Source organism: Amblyomma americanum, chromosome 7, assembly GCF_052857255.1.
Source record: "Amblyomma americanum isolate KBUSLIRL-KWMA chromosome 7, ASM5285725v1, whole genome shotgun sequence".
In the NCBI taxonomy this organism is placed as follows: domain Eukaryota; kingdom Metazoa; phylum Arthropoda; class Arachnida; order Ixodida; family Ixodidae; genus Amblyomma; species Amblyomma americanum.
This window is the reverse complement of record NC_135503.1, coordinates 163,797,880-163,817,941: the sequence shown is the minus strand read 5'-3', so window position 1 is coordinate 163,817,941 and position 20,062 is coordinate 163,797,880. Positions and strand designations below refer to the sequence as shown.

At 47.6% G+C, this 20,062-nt stretch overlaps 1 protein-coding gene across 7 annotated transcripts in view; it reads right to left on the bottom strand.

Annotated features, from left to right (window-relative positions):
* The window catches only part of LOC144096738 (F-box DNA helicase 1-like), a 289,125-nt gene that overhangs the window by 119,066 nt on the left and 149,997 nt on the right, over positions 1 to 20,062 (bottom strand). For all 7 annotated transcript variants that reach the window (XR_013306837.1, XM_077629588.1, XM_077629586.1 and 4 more), the window contains 2 exons: positions 2,477 to 2,642; positions 900 to 1,036 (listed from right to left, as the gene is read on the bottom strand). Coding sequence is in view for 6 of the 7 variants with exons in the window: in XM_077629588.1 (XP_077485714.1) it covers positions 900 to 1,036; positions 2,477 to 2,642 (303 nt within the window). In the remaining variant the exon portion in view is untranslated. The remainder of the gene's footprint in view (positions 1 to 899; positions 1,037 to 2,476; positions 2,643 to 20,062) is intronic.

Below are 20,062 nucleotides of genomic sequence, written 5' to 3'. Positions count from 1 at the left end.
TTGTGCTCTCGAATACAAAGTGTTGCAGAGGGCCATTTAAATATAAGCCTCATGCCAGTCTGGCATGAACAAAGAAAAAGGAACAGAAGATTATACACCATGTGTAACAGTCTATATCAGAAAAAAAGAGAACACAAACAAGCATGCGCTTCAAGTGTATGCTAGATTTGGTTTTCTTTTCTTCTTCTATATTTTGGCATTAGCTGTGTATTCATGCACAATTTCACTAAACTAAAATTTTGTGCCCTTCACCTCATCTGGTGAAGTTAACCTTCTAGCCCTGCAATTAACATGTGACTACGATGAACCTGACGTAAGTACACCAGTATATTTTGCAAAGTGCAGCCTGCAGGAGCCCAGCGACGCACACCTCCGCCGACACCAAACGAAGCAAGCAAAAGTGGCAACAGACGCTGCGTACCATGGTGAGCAACCCTAATAAGTGAAAGCGAAAGTTCCTTACCGCATTTGCAATAAGCGCCTTCGCCAAATGCTACTTGATTATGACCAAGGCCAGACTGTTTCATTCGAACAAGAGAGCGGGGATGGCGTGGCCCAGAGCAATAACTGGAAGCAGCCAAATGTCCCGCACAAATATTTCTGAAGTCTCCCGTACATAAACAACAGCCAGAAGCGCCACTCCTACTGGAGTCTCTTTAGGCCAGCTTCTTCACTGGGTTTGAAATGTGTGAGCAGAGAAAAGTAAACAAGAGAGCGCCTGGACAACATGGCACCGAGCTCGTTTCCAGCTTCAAAAATTATCACGTGACGGCCTCTCCTCTAAGTTTTGAAGCCCTTACACAGGTATATAGGTACACACCAATGACAACCTTCAGGGGCTTTATGCCTACAGCGCAGTAAACTGTTCTCTCTGCAGCGACATTCAAGCGTGGTACTACCTGTGTGAGGCAGAAGGTGTGCGTGGCAGGCACCGAAGAGAGGGCATCCACAGCGCGCCGGAAGGCATAGATCTGCTGGTGCGGGTCCCCGACCAGCACCTTAGCACACGCCTGGTCCAGCACCAGCGACAGCATGGCTGCATGACACAACAAAGGGACATTCTCCTGTCACCATACCACCCTACACTTGGGCATCCTTGTGCCATACACTCCTCCTTGCGTGGTATCCAAGATAAGAGACCACTTTCCCGTTGCTTACGTTGCACCTACCTCCGCCTCCTTATACGGTACTCGTGGTAACCACCCTTCCATTCCGCATTCTTGCACCTTCCTCCACTCCGCCTCCTTGTTCCATGGTAACCACCCTCCATTTATGCATTCCCACACATTCACCATACCTTCCTCCTTCCATGATAACTAGTCCCCAGTTGAGCATACTCGCACCATACACTCCTTCTATGGTAACCTTGGTGGCCAGACTCCCGCTGTGACTTTCTCCACCTCCTTTCATGGTAGCCACCCTCCATTTACACATTCCTACACACTCGCCTTACCTTCCTCCTTCCATGGTAACCACCCTCAGGTTCCACATTCTCGCTCCATACACTTCTCTCCTCCTTCTACGGTACTCGTGGTAACCACCCTTATATTCTGCATTCTTGCACCTTCCTCCGCCTCCTTGCATGGCAACCACCCTCCATTTATGCATTGCGACACACTCGCCATAACTTTCTCCTTCCACGGTAACCAGCCTCTGGTTGTGCATTCTTGCGCCATATGTTTCTTCTACGGTGCCCATGATAACCACGCTAGTGATTCCCAAAGCAACACACCGCCCGGTTATGCCAACTGTGATAACGAAACAAAGATCAGGTGCTTAACAGCTGTTGCTGTAGTATTACTGAAAATAATGTTACAGACTATTGGTTTGGCTTATGGTTTATGGGTGTTCAAAGTCCCAAAGCGATTCAGGCTACGATAGACGCCGTAGTGAAGGGCTCCGGAAATTTTGACCACCTGGGGTTCTTTAACGTGCACCGATTCGCACAGCACACAGGCCTCTAGAATTTCGCCTCCATCAAAATTCAACCGCTACAGCCGGGATCGAACCCGCGTCTTTCGGCCCAGCAGCCAAGCGGCATAACCACTCAGCCACCGCGGCGGGTTGTTACAGACTATTGCCTCGTATTAATCACCCATATGCAGTTATGACCTACACACCAAGAGTTGATGATTTTAAGTAGTTTTTTCTCCCCCGAAGCAATAAACGATTGGAGTAACCTTCAGCCCACAATTATTTGTTGACACTACATCAACAGAAAATTTTATGCATAAGCTGGAAACGTGTGTTAAATAAGGCTTATGCTTCCTTGTATTCCTGCCAATTCAGTGGTTGTCCAAGTATTATTGGCATTCTAACTTTGCATGACGTGTATTTTTTAAACCTGTTCCTCTGAACTTTTTCTTGTTTTGTTTGTTCCCGCCCAGTTACAGCCTGAAAAGGTGCACAGTATTGTAAATAAATAAATAAAAGTGAAGCTAACTGAAAATTAGAAAGAAATTGAATAAATGCGTACCAGGGTTGCAGTCCTGTGCCTCATCCACAAAGATGGCGTCATAGGAGCCGAGCGACGGCTGCTGCAACTGGAACAGCTTGAGGTAGCCATCATGCGTCATGCGTGCTTCCGTGTCAGTCCTATCAGCCATACGTTCCCACAGCTGAGCAGCTGCTGTGGATACTGCCTGCACAGATGCATAGTGTCATCAGGCTGTCTTGCATGCTTGTTTCAGATCTGTTTATATAAGAACCTCTAACAAACCTCCAGCAGTCGCCTCTGGGCACCTTGTTTTTTAACCCACACCACCAGCCTAAGCCTGAACGAATTACTCCAGCGGATTCTCAGCTGGCCTCAACTGCACTGTCCATCTTGCACCCAACCTGTTGCTCCACCAGTTCTGAGCACTGCATGTGCTGCCAACAGCAATTTTCTTGCATCAGTTCCAGCCAGGATATCCTAGCTGGAGACTAAATGGCAGTTGATAATGTGAGATTTATTCTGAAACCTGTTTTGCAACAGTTGAGCCCTCTACACACTGGAGGGATCTCTCATAAGCAGGGTTCCGTCTTCTCATTATGAAAGTGATAGCATTAAGGCTCCTGTCCTGCAGAAAATCTGGTGTAAACAAAAAAGCAGGTGGCCCAGCTGCCATTTAGGTCACGTGACCTTGTGATGTAAACTGAACTTGCCCACCGGATAGTTAGCAAACTGCCCACCATGGCAGGTGGCAGTAAAATTAATGATCAGTCACGAGAGATTGCTCGAAAAGAGAAACCTGGGCTGCACAAGCGAATTTCAGCACCAGTTGGGTTGGTGTGAAATGCAACAGCCATCAAGTGTTTAGGAACACTCAATATACATGCGGATTGATATTTTTGTAATGCTATAAAGGAAGAATTAGGTGCATTTTTCAGACAAAAATCACAGATAGCCACAGGCTGGAACTGTGAAAACAAAAAGAACAAAAATCCTATCTTTTTACCAGTTGTCAGCAGCAAAGTCTAACTTAAAATGATGACTCTGCAGCTTCCAGCACACCAAGTTCATGCTCACATTTTTCCATCCCCAACAGCCTTCCGTGTGTGCCAAAGGAACTCCCTTGCCTGTAAACCTCTGTGCTTTTATTAACGTTGTGTTCACTTTGGCATGTTTGTTTTCTTGCTTTCAGCAATCAGGTTTTTATTCAATGCCCATTTCTTACTCATGCTCATACCTCTTACCAACAACGCAGAAAAAACTCGCAGGATGGCCACGACTGTGTAACGCAGGGTTCAGCAATAGCTGTTTAGTTAAGGGGATATGTTGCTGATGCACTCGTGTAGTGGCCATGTGATGCACCCCTGCACTGGCAGGCCGCACTTCCAAGCAGAGCCACCTGTAGGCTTATGTGACCCAGGTTGACCGGCGGCGCAACCGGTTATGTCGACGCTGACGCCGGTGGACGACTACGATGCAGAACCCACGGACGGACGCCTGCCAGCCGTCGCTACAAAATGCAGTCACAGGACAACCCTTCCTCCACACTCGTGCACTTGACTGGCTGGGCTGCTTACAGAGTCATGTGACGCGCCTCATCCGGCTTTCACTGGATGTCTGCTGCTCCCCACTCCGGAATCAGTGCGGCATTGGCATTTTAAAAGAAATTTTGAAAGACATTGGCCACTTCCATGAGATGCGCATGGTCTCTTTTTTTCTGGGCTCGGCTAGCTTTGCAGTGCAGCCCACAGTTTCAGTTGCCACGTGCACGAGTGCACGGAGCACACTGCCAAGTCCGCCGGACGAGCCACCACTGCCAGTGCTTCCGTCAAAACAAAGACACGGCGCTGTTACTGGCGCACAGCATATAGCGCACTGCCAAGGTCTATGCTGCAGACGGCACCGACACCAACGGCTTGAAATTGACCAACGAGCTAAGAAGAGCTAATATTCTGCAATGAGTTTGAACAAACCATGTACTGCGTCTGCTTCGCACATGCGTTCCAGAAGTGTGCCAGAAAGAGGGGACAGGCCAGTACGGGTTCTCGCGGTACCGTTAGGTTTCCCAATTAGAAAACCCCCGTTCTAATGTATCACCCATCCTACACGGGATTCCTCCCCTCGAGTTCAATACGATGAAGAAATGGATCCTGTGAATGCTTTATACCACAGAGGAGTGCCTGAAGTGACAATTCGAACCTAAAAGGGCAAATAAATTTTCAAGAAATGCAAATATTGTCTAAACACGTTAAAATTCATACATTGAAATGCAAAGAAATGCCCTCCTTGGAAATTGCATGCAGCATTTTACACATCATGGCTCAAGTGACAATAGCAGAGCCAAAACTCTGCCATGCCTCCTCCTCCTCTCCTCTCTTCTTCCCCCCCCCCCGACACTACAGCTGCACCCCCCTAGTGACGTCCCTGCATGGTTCATCTGCAGCAGGATAGGGTCATCGGTAGCATAACGCGCAAAGAAAGGAGAGGACAGCTAGTTGAAGAGTGAGTGTGTGGGGAAAACTAAGAAAAGCACTCTAGAACTATACAGGTATAAATCAGTCTCATATTTTCTAGCTTAGCATATTGTAAAGTATAAATACCCTAATAACAGTCACTGAATCTCATGTTAAACAGTGGTAGCCATTCTGTCAGTTTTATTGCTCTGTATTTTTCTTAATCTGCAGCAACCACAGACGGGTTTATAGTACTGTAAAATAAAAGGACTATACAAGGCTGCAGCTTAGTTAAAGCATTTGGTGAGAGTCGTCGTTGGTTGCGGTTGACAATTTGCAAAATTCTGCAAAGACTTTTTCCAACAAAGTGCTCTCGTTCGCAATTTTTGCTGTGCTCACGAAGGGGGCTAGCGCAAAGAGAGATACACCAGTCCCTTCCATTGAATTTTTTATCAAAGAGGAGAGGCCTCTCCTAAAAAATATATCAAGTAATTACTCTAATATCAATAAATTTGAATCCATCAATTACTAATTTATTTACTGTAAACCTTATTCAATTCTTTAACACTTGTAAAACAAAATTTTACAATTTTATGTTGAAACATTTCTCTTAGAAGCATCAGCTCCAAACTGCTCGAGCATATAGTCTGTAAACTTTTCGCAAATTGCCAAAAACTTACAATTTATTATTATCATCCGCGCAACATGGTTCTTGTAAAAGGTTGTCTACAATTACACAGCTCATTCAGACAGTTCACGATCTTTAACAAACAATATATAGTCGCAGACAGATTGACCTAATCTTTTTAGACTTTGCAAAAGCGTTTGATAAAGTATCGCATCCCAAACTCTTGCTAAAAGTTAATAAATTTATTAGAAATCCAAATTTTACTAAGTGCTTTACATCCTACACTCACTCTCGTGAGTAGCATGTCGAAATTAATAAAATTAAATTCAGGTCTAGATCGATTTTGTCTGGAGTACCTCAAGGTAGTGTTTTGGGGCCTATCTTATTTCTTATCTTTTTCAATGATTTGCCTTCTGATACAAGTTATAACCGTTCCACTGTGTAATCCAACTCCTGAAGCGAAAACCATTGGCCTATAAGATGCTAAAATAATACGGGACCCACACATTGCAACTAACCGACATGAGTTGGACAGAGTTCAACAACTGGCTTCCAGATTCATACTATTTAATAAATATCAGCGCATGAACTATCCATGCATGAAAGTGTGCAAACCTTCACACTTTAAACTAAGGACTAAGTTTGACCAATTAAGATTTTTATTTCTCATTATTGACAACCGGGTCAAAGCTAACATCTTAATTTTGTGTAATTTCATTAGATCAAGGCTCCAGACACAGGCACAATTTATACATACAGCCACCAATTACATGGAATGATACCTTCAAATGTAGCTTTTTTCCGAGGGCGATTAAAGAATGGAATGAACTGGTCTATGGTCTATGGGGGTTTAACATCCCAAAGCAACTCAGGCTATTAGAGACGCCGCAGTGAAGGGTTCTGGAAATTTAGACCACCTGGGGTTCTTTAACGTGCACTGACATCGCACAGTACACGGGCCTCTAGAATTTCGCCTCCATTGAAATTCGACTGCCACAGCTGGGATCGAACCCGCGTCTTTCAGGTCAGCAGTCGAGCGCCATAGCCACTCAGCCACCGCAGGAATTGAATGGAATGAAGTGCTGGATATCTTCCTCTCTCAGTGCTTTAACTGTTGGTTTAGGGGCCCTTATCTTCTCTGATATGAAGGCGTCTTAGCATGTATATCTCCGTTTCTGAGAAGCATAATACAAATGTATTTTGGCTTTGTTTGTCACATGTCACTTTTTATAGATTATTATTCCTTGTCATGGCATTTTTCTTACTGTATGGTACTTTACTAGCACTTTCGGCCTTACCAGCAAAAGTTATTTGTCATTTCCCTTGTAATAATGTAGCAAAATTTTTGTAACTTTTCTTTGTTGTAGTTTTATGCACTCCTGTAAAGGCCCTTTCTTTAGGTGATAGTATAAAAAAGCAAACAGATGAATTGATTTACTTTTAAACAATATATAAATGCTCGGGCAATGGGCTTGACTGATCATTTAATCTAATTTAATTAATTAATTGGGAGGTGCTGGCTTCAAGACACGCCGGTTTTTAATGGGCACGGGATTGGTGGTAGGCAGTTCTGAGGTGAAATGCTTGAGAAAAACGACAAATCTTTTCACGATTTCTAGATAATTAATTGTTGAATGAGTGCATGAATTATACTTCAATAAAGTTTTACCATTATAAATTAATTTTAGAGTTTGAATTAAAACAACATTAAATCTACTTTAAATTAAATTTAAACTTTATTATTCACTTATTTTATTACCCCCGGGGTCCTTGGGCACTACCAAGGGGTGGGCGTTATATTTCACAATTGAACAATTCAAAACAAAGTGCGAAAAAATAACAACGGTAAAAGAGAGAAGAATTTAAAAAAAACAGAACTCATAATGCAAAACCCGAAGTACACTCAAGAACAAAAAAATGACAAAAAATTACACAAAGTAGTTACAAACCACAGATCTAAATAAGGAGAGAGAGAGAGAGAGCAATAACATTTATTAGCACCTGTCAAAAGGTTGGCGGGGATCAAGTTGCACCCCGCCGCCGCGGTGGCTCAGTGGTTAAGGTGCTCATCTACTGACCCGGAGTGCCCGGGTCCGAACCCGGCCACGGCCACATTTGGATAGAGGCGTTTCAATAGAGGCGAAACGCAAAAGGCGCTGAGGGTATGTGAGTGTACTTTAAAGATCTAACTGTTAATGATCTCCAGCTACGGCACCTCTTTCTTCTTTCACTCCTCCCTTCCCTTGCAGTGCAGTTTGGGTATCCATTACCTTTCCTCAAAAACCTATTTTCAATTTTCATTTTGCGGAGGCCTAGCTTGGACCCAGCCATGTCCTCCCCCTCAGCTGTCCACCAGCTCAGAAGCAGCGCCTTCCAGGACTCATTTGTTCTGTCAGGTTCTTCAAAGCTAGGACAGGTCCATACCACACGGATCATGTCCGCTATGCCCTGGCAACGCTTGCACCCGGGTGCCACTTGCTATAAAGCTGGCGGTTTGGAAATATTCTGGTTTGTAGCTTACGCCACACAACCTCTTCACTTTTGGTGAGCTGCTTACATGCTTTTACCGCTCTGCCTAATTTGTAATGATTTAGGATTTCTTCATGCGTGATCAAACTGTAGAGGCTCCTCATTGCACAAGGCAGAGGGGGGTTGCGCATGACACGCCACTGGGATCCTGGGAGTTAGTAATCCTCAGGCAAGTAAATGCGGTTTCTCGTTTTCCCTCAACCCTTGGTACGCCGGTGTCCAAATGAGCGCGACCTGTTGTGACAGTGGTGAGCCTCCGGCCGACACTTGTGCTGCTAAGGATGAAATGACGAGAATAGAAGGCGCCGACCAAAAGAAAGGATCGGGCGACGTTTCGGCTCCCCCACGGGAGCCTTGTTCACAATGTGGCATAACGTATCTGCGTCGTTTATTTAAACATAGCGTATGAGCAAACCCAGGCACCTGGCGTAGATTGGGAGCGAATTTCCGTCATTCCGATTAAGCGTATGCGCTGTCGTCTGAATAATCGGCGATTCCAAATAGAGCCGTGCTTTCTTGTCCCTTTCCTTAGCAATCACACGTGCCTCTGCCCAGTTTATGTTGTGTGTGGCGGACACCGAGTGCTCAGCGAGCACATTTTCATCTGCGCACCGGTTTCTGAAATCCCTCTGGTGATCACGTATTCTTCGTTCAAAGTCACCCGACTAGCCGATGTACACAGATGGGCAGTCCGCACATGGGATCGAATACGCAACACCTGGAAACTTTTCCTTCTTCAGCTTGTCTTTGATTTGCACAAGCTGACTCCTCAGTTTCCGAGCTGGCACATGCGTGGTCTTAACTTCGTAGGGCCGCAATATGTGCGCCAAAGGTTCGCTGATGCCAGGAACATAGGGAATTGCGGCTTGTTTCTGGGTAGCGGGATTAGCTTGCAGCCTGGGACATTCCATCTGGCGCTGTACAGAGTCCATGATGTGTACAGGATAGCTACAGGTGGACAAGTCACGCCGTACGTGCGCATCTTCAGCAATCCGGTCTTCTCCTCTGGAACAGATTTCTTTTCGTCAGAGGAGCGATGACACCACAGAATGTTTCTGGCAATCAGGGTGAACGGACTTGAAATGAAGGTAACGGCCTCCATTGTGCATGGGTTTTCTGTAAACGATGAAATTTAGATGTGAGGACTGTCTGGAAATGAGTATATCTAAAAACAGGAGGCGGTCGTCGATTTCGTCTTCAACGGTGAACTGTATGCTAGGCTCCAAACTGTTGAGGTGAATAGTAAAGTCATGTAATGCTTCTTTTTTCAGGATGCAAAAGCAGTCGTCCACGTACCTCAGGAACACTTTTGGCGCAGGCGTGAAGGACGCAAGAGCACGGCCTACGACTTCTTCCATGGCCAAGTTAGCGACTGTCACGGAAATCGATGCACCCGTGGCAGCTCCGTGAATCTGCCTGAACGAGATATCCTTAAAAGGATGTCTCGCGTTTGACAGGCAGAATTTGTATAAATAAACGACACAGCTACGTTATGCCTCATTGTGAGCAAGGCTCCCGTGGGGCAGCCGAAACGTCATCCCATCCTTTCTTGTGGTCGGCACCTTCTATTTTCGTCATGTACCATCCCGACCAGACGGTTTTCCGTCAGACCCTAGACTTCAAGGATGAAATGCGGCCTGCATCAAAGTTTCGAATAGCTGACTTTGAGTCACAATAATCCTGACCTGCGTTGAGTTAGAGCCAGCGCAATGGCCAACTCTTCCACCTCCGTTGCGGTCGAGTCTTGGGCGCTGCAGCACGCTGCCGGACCCCCCTTTATCCACCGCGGACGCCCCATGCCGTCTGCAGATTCTGTGGCATCTATATACAAGACGTCCTGTCTGCCCTTAAAACGGGCTTGCAACACTGCTGCTACATCCCTCCTCCCACTCTCATGGGAAATGGGATGCATGTTTTTGGGGAGTGGAGGTATCTTCAATTTGTCCCTAATCTGTCTGGGAACCTTGTCATCAGGTATCGAGCATGCTCGAGGCTCATGTCCCAGCTTTTCCAGAATGCTGCGACCAGTACAACAATCTCTTGTATTGCGAGGTCGTTGCAGCCTCAATGAGCTCTTTGAGGGTATTGGAAACCCATAACCAAAATCCTGTTCGTCGATGTATTAGGTGGTAAACCTAGTGCCGTTTTGATCCCTTTACGAATGAGAATGTCCAGTTTGTCCTTTTCCGCCTAAAGAAGTTGCCAATACGGCGCCATGTAGACTATCCTGCAGATTGTGAAAGACTGGGCTAGCCTAAGGAGGTTAGCTTCTTTCATGCCCGTATGTTCATTTGCGATCCGTTTCAGGAGTCTACAAGTTTGACTGGTGCTAGCACCTAACCTCTGTATAGTTTCCGAGCTCTTGTCGTTGGCTTAACTTCGTAATCCCAAAAGTCTAATGCTTGCCACCATTGGTATAACATTACCATTCACCCTGAGTGTGATTCCCAGGTTATCGCATAGACGCGAGGAAGGGTGCTTCCGATTTCTCGGCTGAGCACCTGAGCCCGATTGGTTCTAAATACCTTTTTATAACATCGATTGCTCGCTGGAGCGTCTGTTAAATTTGACCGTCACTGCCCCAGCCTTCCCAGGGCAAGGTCATCTGCATACAATGTGTGGTGCAGCCCCGGGATTTCATCCAGTTGTGCGGGGAGGCCAAGCATGGCTGTAATAACTACGACAAGCAGCGACCATGGTCCAACAGAAAAAGTGCTTTATTTTCCAGAGCATAGTGTTCTTATAGCCCAAGTTAGCGTGCCGTGCGCAGCTTATCAGGAGTGCGAGATCATCATCTCAATGCTGGCTCGCTAGTCGCTCACGCTATCACATCTCATCCCTTAGACAACACTATACAGTTATTTCTTGAAGTCTGATGTTCTAAATCAATCGGGCTGCTGACGCGTATGTTGGCTATGGCATGGAAGCAGCACAGCTTTCTCGCTGACTGGCAGTGACGACCTCGTGGTGCACCGGAAGCATCGGGTGTCAGAGTTGAATCGGCTGCCGAAGGAGGTGGTGAGGCAAGTGCATGGGTGCCAACAGGTGATGTCGTTTTTTGACACACGGACTCAATTGCTGGCATAGCCAATGACTTTCGAGGCTGCTGCGGAGGCATAGCTTCCTGCTGTGGGATCGAGGCTGGCGGAGATGTTCCATGTGCACAAAGCAGACTTGACCCGACACGCGCACCACATACATCACTGGGATGACAACTTGCATTACTATGCCTTTGTCCCAAGAGCTGTCCTTGTCACACACGCACTGCACAAACACTCTTTCCCCCACAGCGGAAGCACGTTCAAAGCCCCTGTCCTTGTCCCTGTGCTGCTTAATGCATCGTTGCTTATCCCACATGTCTTGCACAAAGTTGAGGTTGAGAATAGACAATTTTACTCGTGGTTGTCGCTTAAAAAAAAGCTCGGCTGGGGTCTGCCCAGTCACAGAATGAGGGGTATTCCTGTAAGACATCAAAAAGCTGTCTAATCCTTCCTGCAAGGGTAGTTGCTTCCCATGCTCGGATTGGGACAACATTTGCTTTAAAAGCGCCTTCTTTGTTGTCTGCACTAAATGCTCGGCTGCTCCGTTCGAGATTGCGTGATACGGGAGAGTCTTAGCATGTTTGATACTGTTACGAGACAAGAATGTTTCAAACTCCTGCGACATAAACTGCGGGCCATTGTCACTGAAAATCTCTTTGGGAAAAACGTGCGCTGCAAAAAGGCTTCGAAGTTTACCAATAGTCTGAGGAGATGTGGTAGTAGACATCATAGTCCACACTTCAATCCATTTGGAGTATGCATCCACCAAGACAAAACAGTTGTGGCTGCCTTTTTGCGCACAGTCAACATGCACTCTTTGCCAACACCTTGACGGGTATGGCCACGGGTGTAGGCTGACTTGCCGGTTGTAAGAGTTGGCAGACTCGACACTTCCTTACATACTCCTCAATACCTTTGTCCATGCTGGGCCACCACACAAAACTTCTTGCCAACACTTTCATTTGACTCGAGCCAGGGTGGTCCCCACGAAGCAAGGATAGCACTGCGGGCCTGAGGTTTTCAGGTATGATTACTCTGGTCCCCCACGTGAGACAATTTTGTTCGATTCCAGATGCCGGACGCAATATGGCTGCAATTCGTCCACGATGTTTGTTAGCCGCCCTGTACTGATGTACTCGAGAACTTTGCTAAGTGTGCCATCTCGTACAGCCTCTTTTGACAGATCTCGTGCTGTGAGTGGAGTGCATTTGAAAACAGACAAACATTCAGCAGTTTCTGCTTAGAAAGAACACGGAGTAGGCAATCTCGACAGAGCATCAGCCACTTCAATTTCAGTTAACTTACGGTACTTCAGAGTGAACTGGTAAGAAGACATAATTAAAGACCACCTTTGCAGCCTAGCAGCTGCTAGTGATGGAGTGGCTTTGTTGTGTCCCAAAATTCCCAGTAGTGGCTGATGGAATGTGTACAAATCAAACTTCCTACTGTACAAGAACTTATGGAATTTCTGCAATCCAAAAATAACAGCAAGAGCCTCTCTTTCGCACAGTGCATAACTCTTCTCTGCAGGTGTCAAGGTACGCAAAGCAAACGCAATTGGACCCTCATCACCGTTTGGCAACACATGGAAAATAACCGCTCCAACGCCGTACGCCGTACATTGCAACCCCACGGTTTGCGTGCATCGTAGTACGTGAGCACCCTACTGCTGATAAGCAGTTGTTTCGTGGCCTCAAACGCATCTCTGCATTTCTTTGTCCAAACCTAATGCTCTCCATTTCGATGTAGCTTGTACAGTGGCTCTGCCACAGATGCTAGGTTGTTTAAAGACATTCCGTAGTAGCTTAACAGCCCTAGATAAGCTGTCAACCCAATGATATTCGTCGGCTCAGGAGCATACATTATTGCTTTCACTTTGCTTTCAGTGGGATGTATTCCTTCTGCACTTATCTTGTGACCCTGATATCTTGTGACCCTGTGACCCTGTAATGTTGTACTCATCTAATCACTGTAAAACTCGCTCAAGTGTTTTTTTCACAGTCATGTATGTCTTGGCCAGCCACAATTACATCATCCAATGTAGAAACCTACATTCAAAATGCCCATCAAGACTTTATCCATTAAAGATTGGTACAAGGATGGAGCACTTGCTATACCACAGGGAAGTCTGTTGTATCGACATAGCCCCCGGTAGGTGTTCACTGTAACCATGGCTTTGGATTCAGGGCTGAGCATCACCTGCTAGTATGCCGATGATAAATCAAGGACAAAAAACATTTTTCCCTCACAAACTGAAGTGAACAAATCTTCAGGTAGCGGCAGCGGATAGCGGTTCATTTTTAAGACATGTTTGACAGCGACTTTGAAGCAGCCACACAACCTTAGTTTGTCACCTGCTTTTTTTGGGACCACTACGAGTGGTGATGCCCAGTCACTCGCTTGATCACACCTTTCTTTTCAAGGTCAGATAACTCCTTTTGTACTGCTTCCCTTAGCGCTAGCTTAAAAAGGTACGGGTCGGGACTTGCAAAGTACAGGTATGCACTCTGGTTGCAGAACCAATTTTGCCTCATAGTTCTTAACACAGCAGAAACTCAGTGATACTGCCGCGAATCTTTGCAGTCTTTGTTCATTCTTCAAAGCTGCCAGCACACCACTTTATCGCGTCATTCCAGAATGTTCTAGTAACTTTGTACGCTTTATCCCGAAAGATTGCTACCAGCTTTAAATTGAGCACGGCCGACAGCGGCGGGCATTCCGTTCGACGACTGCCGAGCACACTTGTTGCTACACCGCCGCCGAGTGGTTCAGCCCATTGTAGGTGCAAGCCAGCCGAAATAAAGAGTTTTGTTTAGGTGCCATTTTCGCTGTTGTTCTGCTCCCCGGATTGCAGTCACCACTTCGTGACATCTGGTGTAGGTGTGGGGTTGCTGCCTTCCATGTTCCGGACTCCCCCTTCAAGTCGTGACACCAGCCCTCTGCGCTTCACAACCGAGGACAAGCCGGCAGCTCACCAAGCCAATTGACGTCTCCAGGGAGAAGAGCCTGAGTTCAGGACCCTGTCGGACCACACCAGACAGTGAAAAGATGCTGCTACTAGCACTGCAGCCTCGCCAAAGATGTCGACACCGATCATACTGCAGCAGCCACGGGTGCCATCAGTATCAGGCGAGTGCATGACCGTGCGCCTGTTCAGGACATGCGCGCTGCGGCCGGCCCGTTATCACTTGCTCGGCTATAAAAGCAACGCTTCCCAATAAACCTGTGTTTTTCTTGTTCTGGCTATCTTGCTGTTGTCATGTCCTTCGCGGCACGGATACATGGTGTCAGAAGTGGCTACGACGCTCTAGCTTCGGCAGCAGTGGAGTATGAAGCATGGAACGGCTGCAGGCACCGGAGCCCCTGTGTCTGGCGGGGAACATCTCGGCATCGTGGAAGCATTTCAAGCAAAAGTTTGAGCTTTTCCTGCAAGCATCGGAAGTGAAGGACCAGCCAAAAAGTGAGGCTTTGAAAGCTGCACTCCTGCTGAGAATCGCGGGCGACGAGGCGCTCGATGTATACAACAATTTCAAGTTCGAGCAGAATGAGAGCAAGGATGACTACAAGACCTTAATACAAAAGTTCAACGCCTACTGCACAGAGGTGACCAACGAAGTGCATGAAAGGCACCTGTTTCGAACGAGGACCCAAGCGGAAGGAGAACCGTTCGAAAAATTTCTACGTGGCTTAAAGAAACAAGCCTCGCAGTGCAACTTTGGAGCATCGCACGACTCACTGGTAGGGGACCAAATTGTCCTTGGTACCAACAACGCTAAGCTACGGGAGAAGATGCTTCGTGAGGAAGGGCTGACGTTATTGAAAGCGGAAGATATGTGCAAAATTACAGAGTCAGTCGCACAACAGAATAATGTGTGGCACAAAGCAGATGGCTGCGTCGATGCCATTTCGAGGTGCACAAACGAGAGCAAGGTCGGCGGGGAACAGTTGCAGTGCAGGCATTATAACCGCAAGCACAGACCGAAGGAGTGCCCAGCATTTCGAAAAAAATGTTGTGTGCCAAGGTTTCAATCACTTTGCTATATGCTGTAGGAAGTCGAGAGAAGTGAGTGAAGTCAACAGACTTCAAGAGAGGGACTTTGATGCCCTAGATGTCTGCAGTAAAGGTGGAAAAACCAATGAGTGGACTGTAAAAGCTCAAGTTAATGGTCAGGGAATTTCCTTCAAGATAGACACGGGATCGCAAGCCAGCCCTTTGCCGTTTTCAGTCTATCAAAAATTACCATCAGATGAACTACAGCCGACGAGCACTGTGCTGCGGGCGTATAACGGCGGTGTCATAACATGCTTTGGGACAGTGGCGAAAATTGTGCGTGTTGGAAATACCCAAACTCCGGTGAAATTCTTCATTGTAAAAAATGGTCGCCAGCCCATACTGGGACTAGAAGTCAGCGAGTCCTTGGGACTGGTTCACCATACTGTGTATGCTGTGAACGTGGCTTCTGTATGTGGTCCTCTGAAAGATTTCAGACATGTGTTCCAGGGACTTGGTTGCCTGAAGCAGCCCTATCACATGGTCCTGAAACCTGGAGCAGTACCGGTTGTCCAGCCAGCTCGTCGTGTTCCTTTGGCACTGGAGGAGCCTCTCAAAAATGAACTCGAAAGAATGGTGCGGGCTGGAGTCATCGTGAGAGAACAGGAGCCAACTGACTGGGTAAGCCCCCTAGTACTTGTGAAGAAAAAAGATGGCAGTCTACGAGTGTGTTGGGATCCTAGGAATATCAATCAGCAGGTTAAACGGCAACATTTTCTCCTCCCGATACGCGAAAACTTGGAAGCTAAGTTAGCGGGCGCCACGTACTTCAGCTGCCTGGATGCTAACTCTGGCTACCAGGAGATAGCTTTGAATGAGCAAACCTCGAAGATATGTACTTTCTCGTCGCCTTTTGGGAGATACCGGTTTTTGCGTCTACCATTTCGGATATCGTCTGCACCAGAAGTGTTTCAACAAACAATGACTCAAGTTCTAGACGGGCTACCAGGCGTACTAGTATACATGGATGACATTTTGGTGTGGGGTTCAACGCGGCGAGAGAACGACGAGCGCCTAGTAGCTGTCCTGAAAGCCGCTGAAAAAGCTGGCTTAACTTTTAATGGACAAAAGTGCAAGTTGGGTGTGACAGAAATCAAGTTTCTTGGTGACATAATAACCTCAAATGGTATATTGCCAAACCCACAGCTCATTAACAGCATGATTGAAATCCCGGAACCAACAAGCAAGCCCGATGTTCAACGCATGCTGGGAGTGCTAAACTACTTCGGAAAATTTGTGCCGCGTCTGTCTGAACGAACAGTGTTGCTGGGGGATCTTATCAAGTGTCGCTCAGATTTTCAGTGGACTGAACACCACGCTAGGGAGTGGAAGAGCGTAACACAAGATTTGGCCACAACTCCCGTGCTTGCTATCTTTGATGCTCAAGAGGAAACCAAGATTTCGTGCGACGCTTCACGGGATAGTGTAGGAGCAGCTCTGCTGCAACGTCACGGCGATGAAAGGCGACCCGTAGCATACGCATCACGCGTTCTGACGCAGGCAGGCAGAGCAGAGATAAGCTCAGATTGAAAAGGAGGCCCTTGGCATTTGGTTCAGATGCGAAAAATTTCATTAGTTCGTCTACGGGCGAAAGCTACTTATAGAAACTGACCACAAGCCACTCTTGTCTATAGCAGAAAAAGCAATTGATGACATGCCGCCCCGACTGCAAAGGTTTTTTCTTCGCCTATTTAAGTATGACTTTGTTTCGCACTACATTTTGGGAAAGAACCTGGTTCTGGCTGATATGTTATCACGGTCCACGGCTGACGACTGCAGCAGACAAGACACAAAAATGGACGACGTGGAAATTCACGCAGTGCAGTCCCTAGGTTACATGGTGACTCCAACGACAGAGCGCGAATTGCGGACAGAAACTGCGCGCGACAGCTACCTGCAGGTAGTGGTGGAACGTTTGTCCAGGAGCCGACCCATTGAGGGTGATCTCAAGCCTTTTGCGCAAGAACTATCTGTTGTGAATGGGATACTTTTCAAAGGCTCCAAAGTAGTCGTACCCCAGAGCATGCGAAAGAAGATTTTGTCCAGAATTCATGCGGGACATCTTGGTGTTCAAAAGTGCAAAGAGAGGGCACGCCGCCTTGTTTTTTGGCCAGGCCTTAACAGTGAAATTGTAGCGCTATATGCAGGCTGTTCTACCTGTAAGAAATATGCTTATGCGCAAGCAAAAGAACCTCTACTGATGTGGTCAGTTCCCAGATGCCTGTGGTACAGGGTTGGAGTGGACATGATTTTCTTTGCTGGAGACTACTACCTTGTCGCTTATGATGCCTTCTCGAACTCTCCAGAGGTTTAACAACTCCAGGACACTACCCCAAGGACCATAATAGCTACACTCAGCGCTATCTTTGCAAGATATGGCGTCCGGTAGAAGTTTGCATGGATAATGGACCTCAGTTTTCGAGTTACGACTTCGCCATGTTTGCACGAAACTATGATTTTTCACATGTAATTTCTTGTCCTCATTACCCGCAGTCAAATGGGTTGGCGGAAAAAAGTGTACAGATCGTCAAACGCATCTTGAAAAAAAAAAAAAAAACCAGGAGTTCAGGGACGACCTCTGGCAAGGACTACTGGCTTATCGCTCAGCTCTACTCGAGGACGGGCGAACCCCTGGTAAACTGTTGCAAGGGAGGCACCTGCGAGCCAATCTTCCCGATTTCCATGAAGTACCCTGCACCGAGGTGAAGAAGCACTGCCAGCATGCACAAGGCAAACCTTTGCCAATGCTTTCTCGAGGGTACGTAGTACGGCTGCGAGGAACAAGAACGGGTCCCGGAAAGCGAGGGTAAGAGGCACGCAAGCTCCAAGGTCTTACCAGCTGGTAACTGAAGATAGGCAAGTTCTGCGGCGAAACCACAAACACCTCATACAATCGGATGAGCTGTATGCTGAGACGAGCAGCGAAGACTAGGACGACACAACCAAAGCGAGCACGCCTCTCAACAACCCTCAGGTACCTGCAATGCATTCTTCGGCTGGGTCAACATCGCAAACCTCGGAATCGTCACGAATGACTGATGGGGCACAACAGTGGACAGCCAACGCAGAAGGAAGGCCAACACCGGATTCTGTGCAGACCCCTGTTCCGAGAAGATCGTCCCGGAACACTACGGCCCCGCAACGCCTTCACTATGAGGAGGCATTTAAAGAAATCGCTTTACTATTCTGTTGAGAGTCTGTTTTGTTTGTTCACATGAAAGGATGTATAAGGCGCGAGCATGACCGTGCGCCTGTTCCGCACATGCGCGCTGTGGTCGGCCCGTCATCACTTGCTCGGCTATAAAAGCAACGCTTCCCAATAAACCTGCGTTCTTCTTGTTCTGGCTATCTTGCTGTTGTCACGTCCTTCGCGGCACGGATACACCGTCAACTTTCAAGGGATCCCTAGGCAAAGACCCCAAAGAATGGTTAGACCAATTTGAGCGCGTGGAGTCATTCAACAAGTGAGATGATGGGGCAAAAATCGGGCACGTTTTTTTCACACTGGAGGGATCAGCACAGATGTGGTATGAAAACCACGAGTCTTCCCTAACGACATGGGGGCTAATCATGAGAGAACTTTTGAAAACGCTCACCAGTGTAGTGAGGAAAGAAAGAGCCGAATGACTCCTCGAGTCCAGGATCCAGCTTTTGAACGAGCCTGAACGCGGTTACGTGGAAGAAATGAAGCGCTTTTTTCGTCGCGCTGATCCCGATATGACTGAGGAAAAGAAAGTTCAATTTTTGACGCGTCGCGACAGAGAATAACTCTTTGCCAGCCTCGTCCGACAGCTGCCAAAAACCGTTGAGGATTTCATGCAAGAAGCTTGCACCATCGAGAAGACCCTTGACGTCCGGACTCGGCAGTACAACCACCCTTCCTCTGTCTGTGCAATCCTTACGGACACTACGACCACCACCAGCGACAACTTGCGGGAATTGACAACTTGCGGGAATTTATCCGCGAAATTGTCCGCGAGGAGCTACGCCAATTACTGTTATTCTCCCCACAGCCGCAAGCAATGACTCTCATGGATGTGGTACGGGAAGAAGTGCAGCAGGCACTTGGCACCCCGACGCCCACAGAACCCCACGCCATGACCTACGCCGCTGCAGTACGCACTGCTCAGCCCCAGCGAGAACCCTTATGTCCTCTCCGAGATGAGCCACTTGTTTCATTCAGAATGCCGCTTCCCTGGCCCTGCCCGCCCAGCCTGCAAATGACGCTCAAGCCCCGGAAATGCGCCGCCTGGAGGACTTCCAACAACCGGCCGTTGTGCTTCCATTGCGGTGAGGACAGCCATATTCTTCGTCACTGCCTGTACTGACGTATCAGTCTTCATGGATTTACCATTGATGCATCACAACCACGCTTCGGCCAACATCCGCAAGAAATCGACGAGTACCTACGTCGAGAGGAGTACTCGCTGAACTGCCTTTCGCGCTCTCCATCGCGATCAGCCTCGCGCTTTGTGTCGCCACGCCGCAGCTACGCAGACGTAGTATGACGAAGGTCTCCCAGCTAACATAGGGGAAACTAAAGACAACAACCTCTCGAGGTGAGGTTGCTTCCGAGAGAAACACCGAGGATGCTGCATGAAGAAAGACGCCGCCCCCGACACGGCAACGCTGCATACAATGACAACCTCGACCACGACGTGAACCGCCTTCAAAACGACACCGCTACCGAGAAAAGCTTCAATGACATGTTCTACCCACGATACATATACCCGACGAAGCCGTGACCCGACGCCGAGGGCGACGTGCAACGCAAGAGCCAGGACGTCCGACTTAGAAGTAGTTACCGACGGCCGGAAAGTTACTGCTGTAGTCGACACAGGAGCGATTACTGGGTGATGAATGGAACGTTCGCTCCGCAGCTGAGGAAAAGCACGACCGCTTGGGATGGCCCACAAATTTGCACCA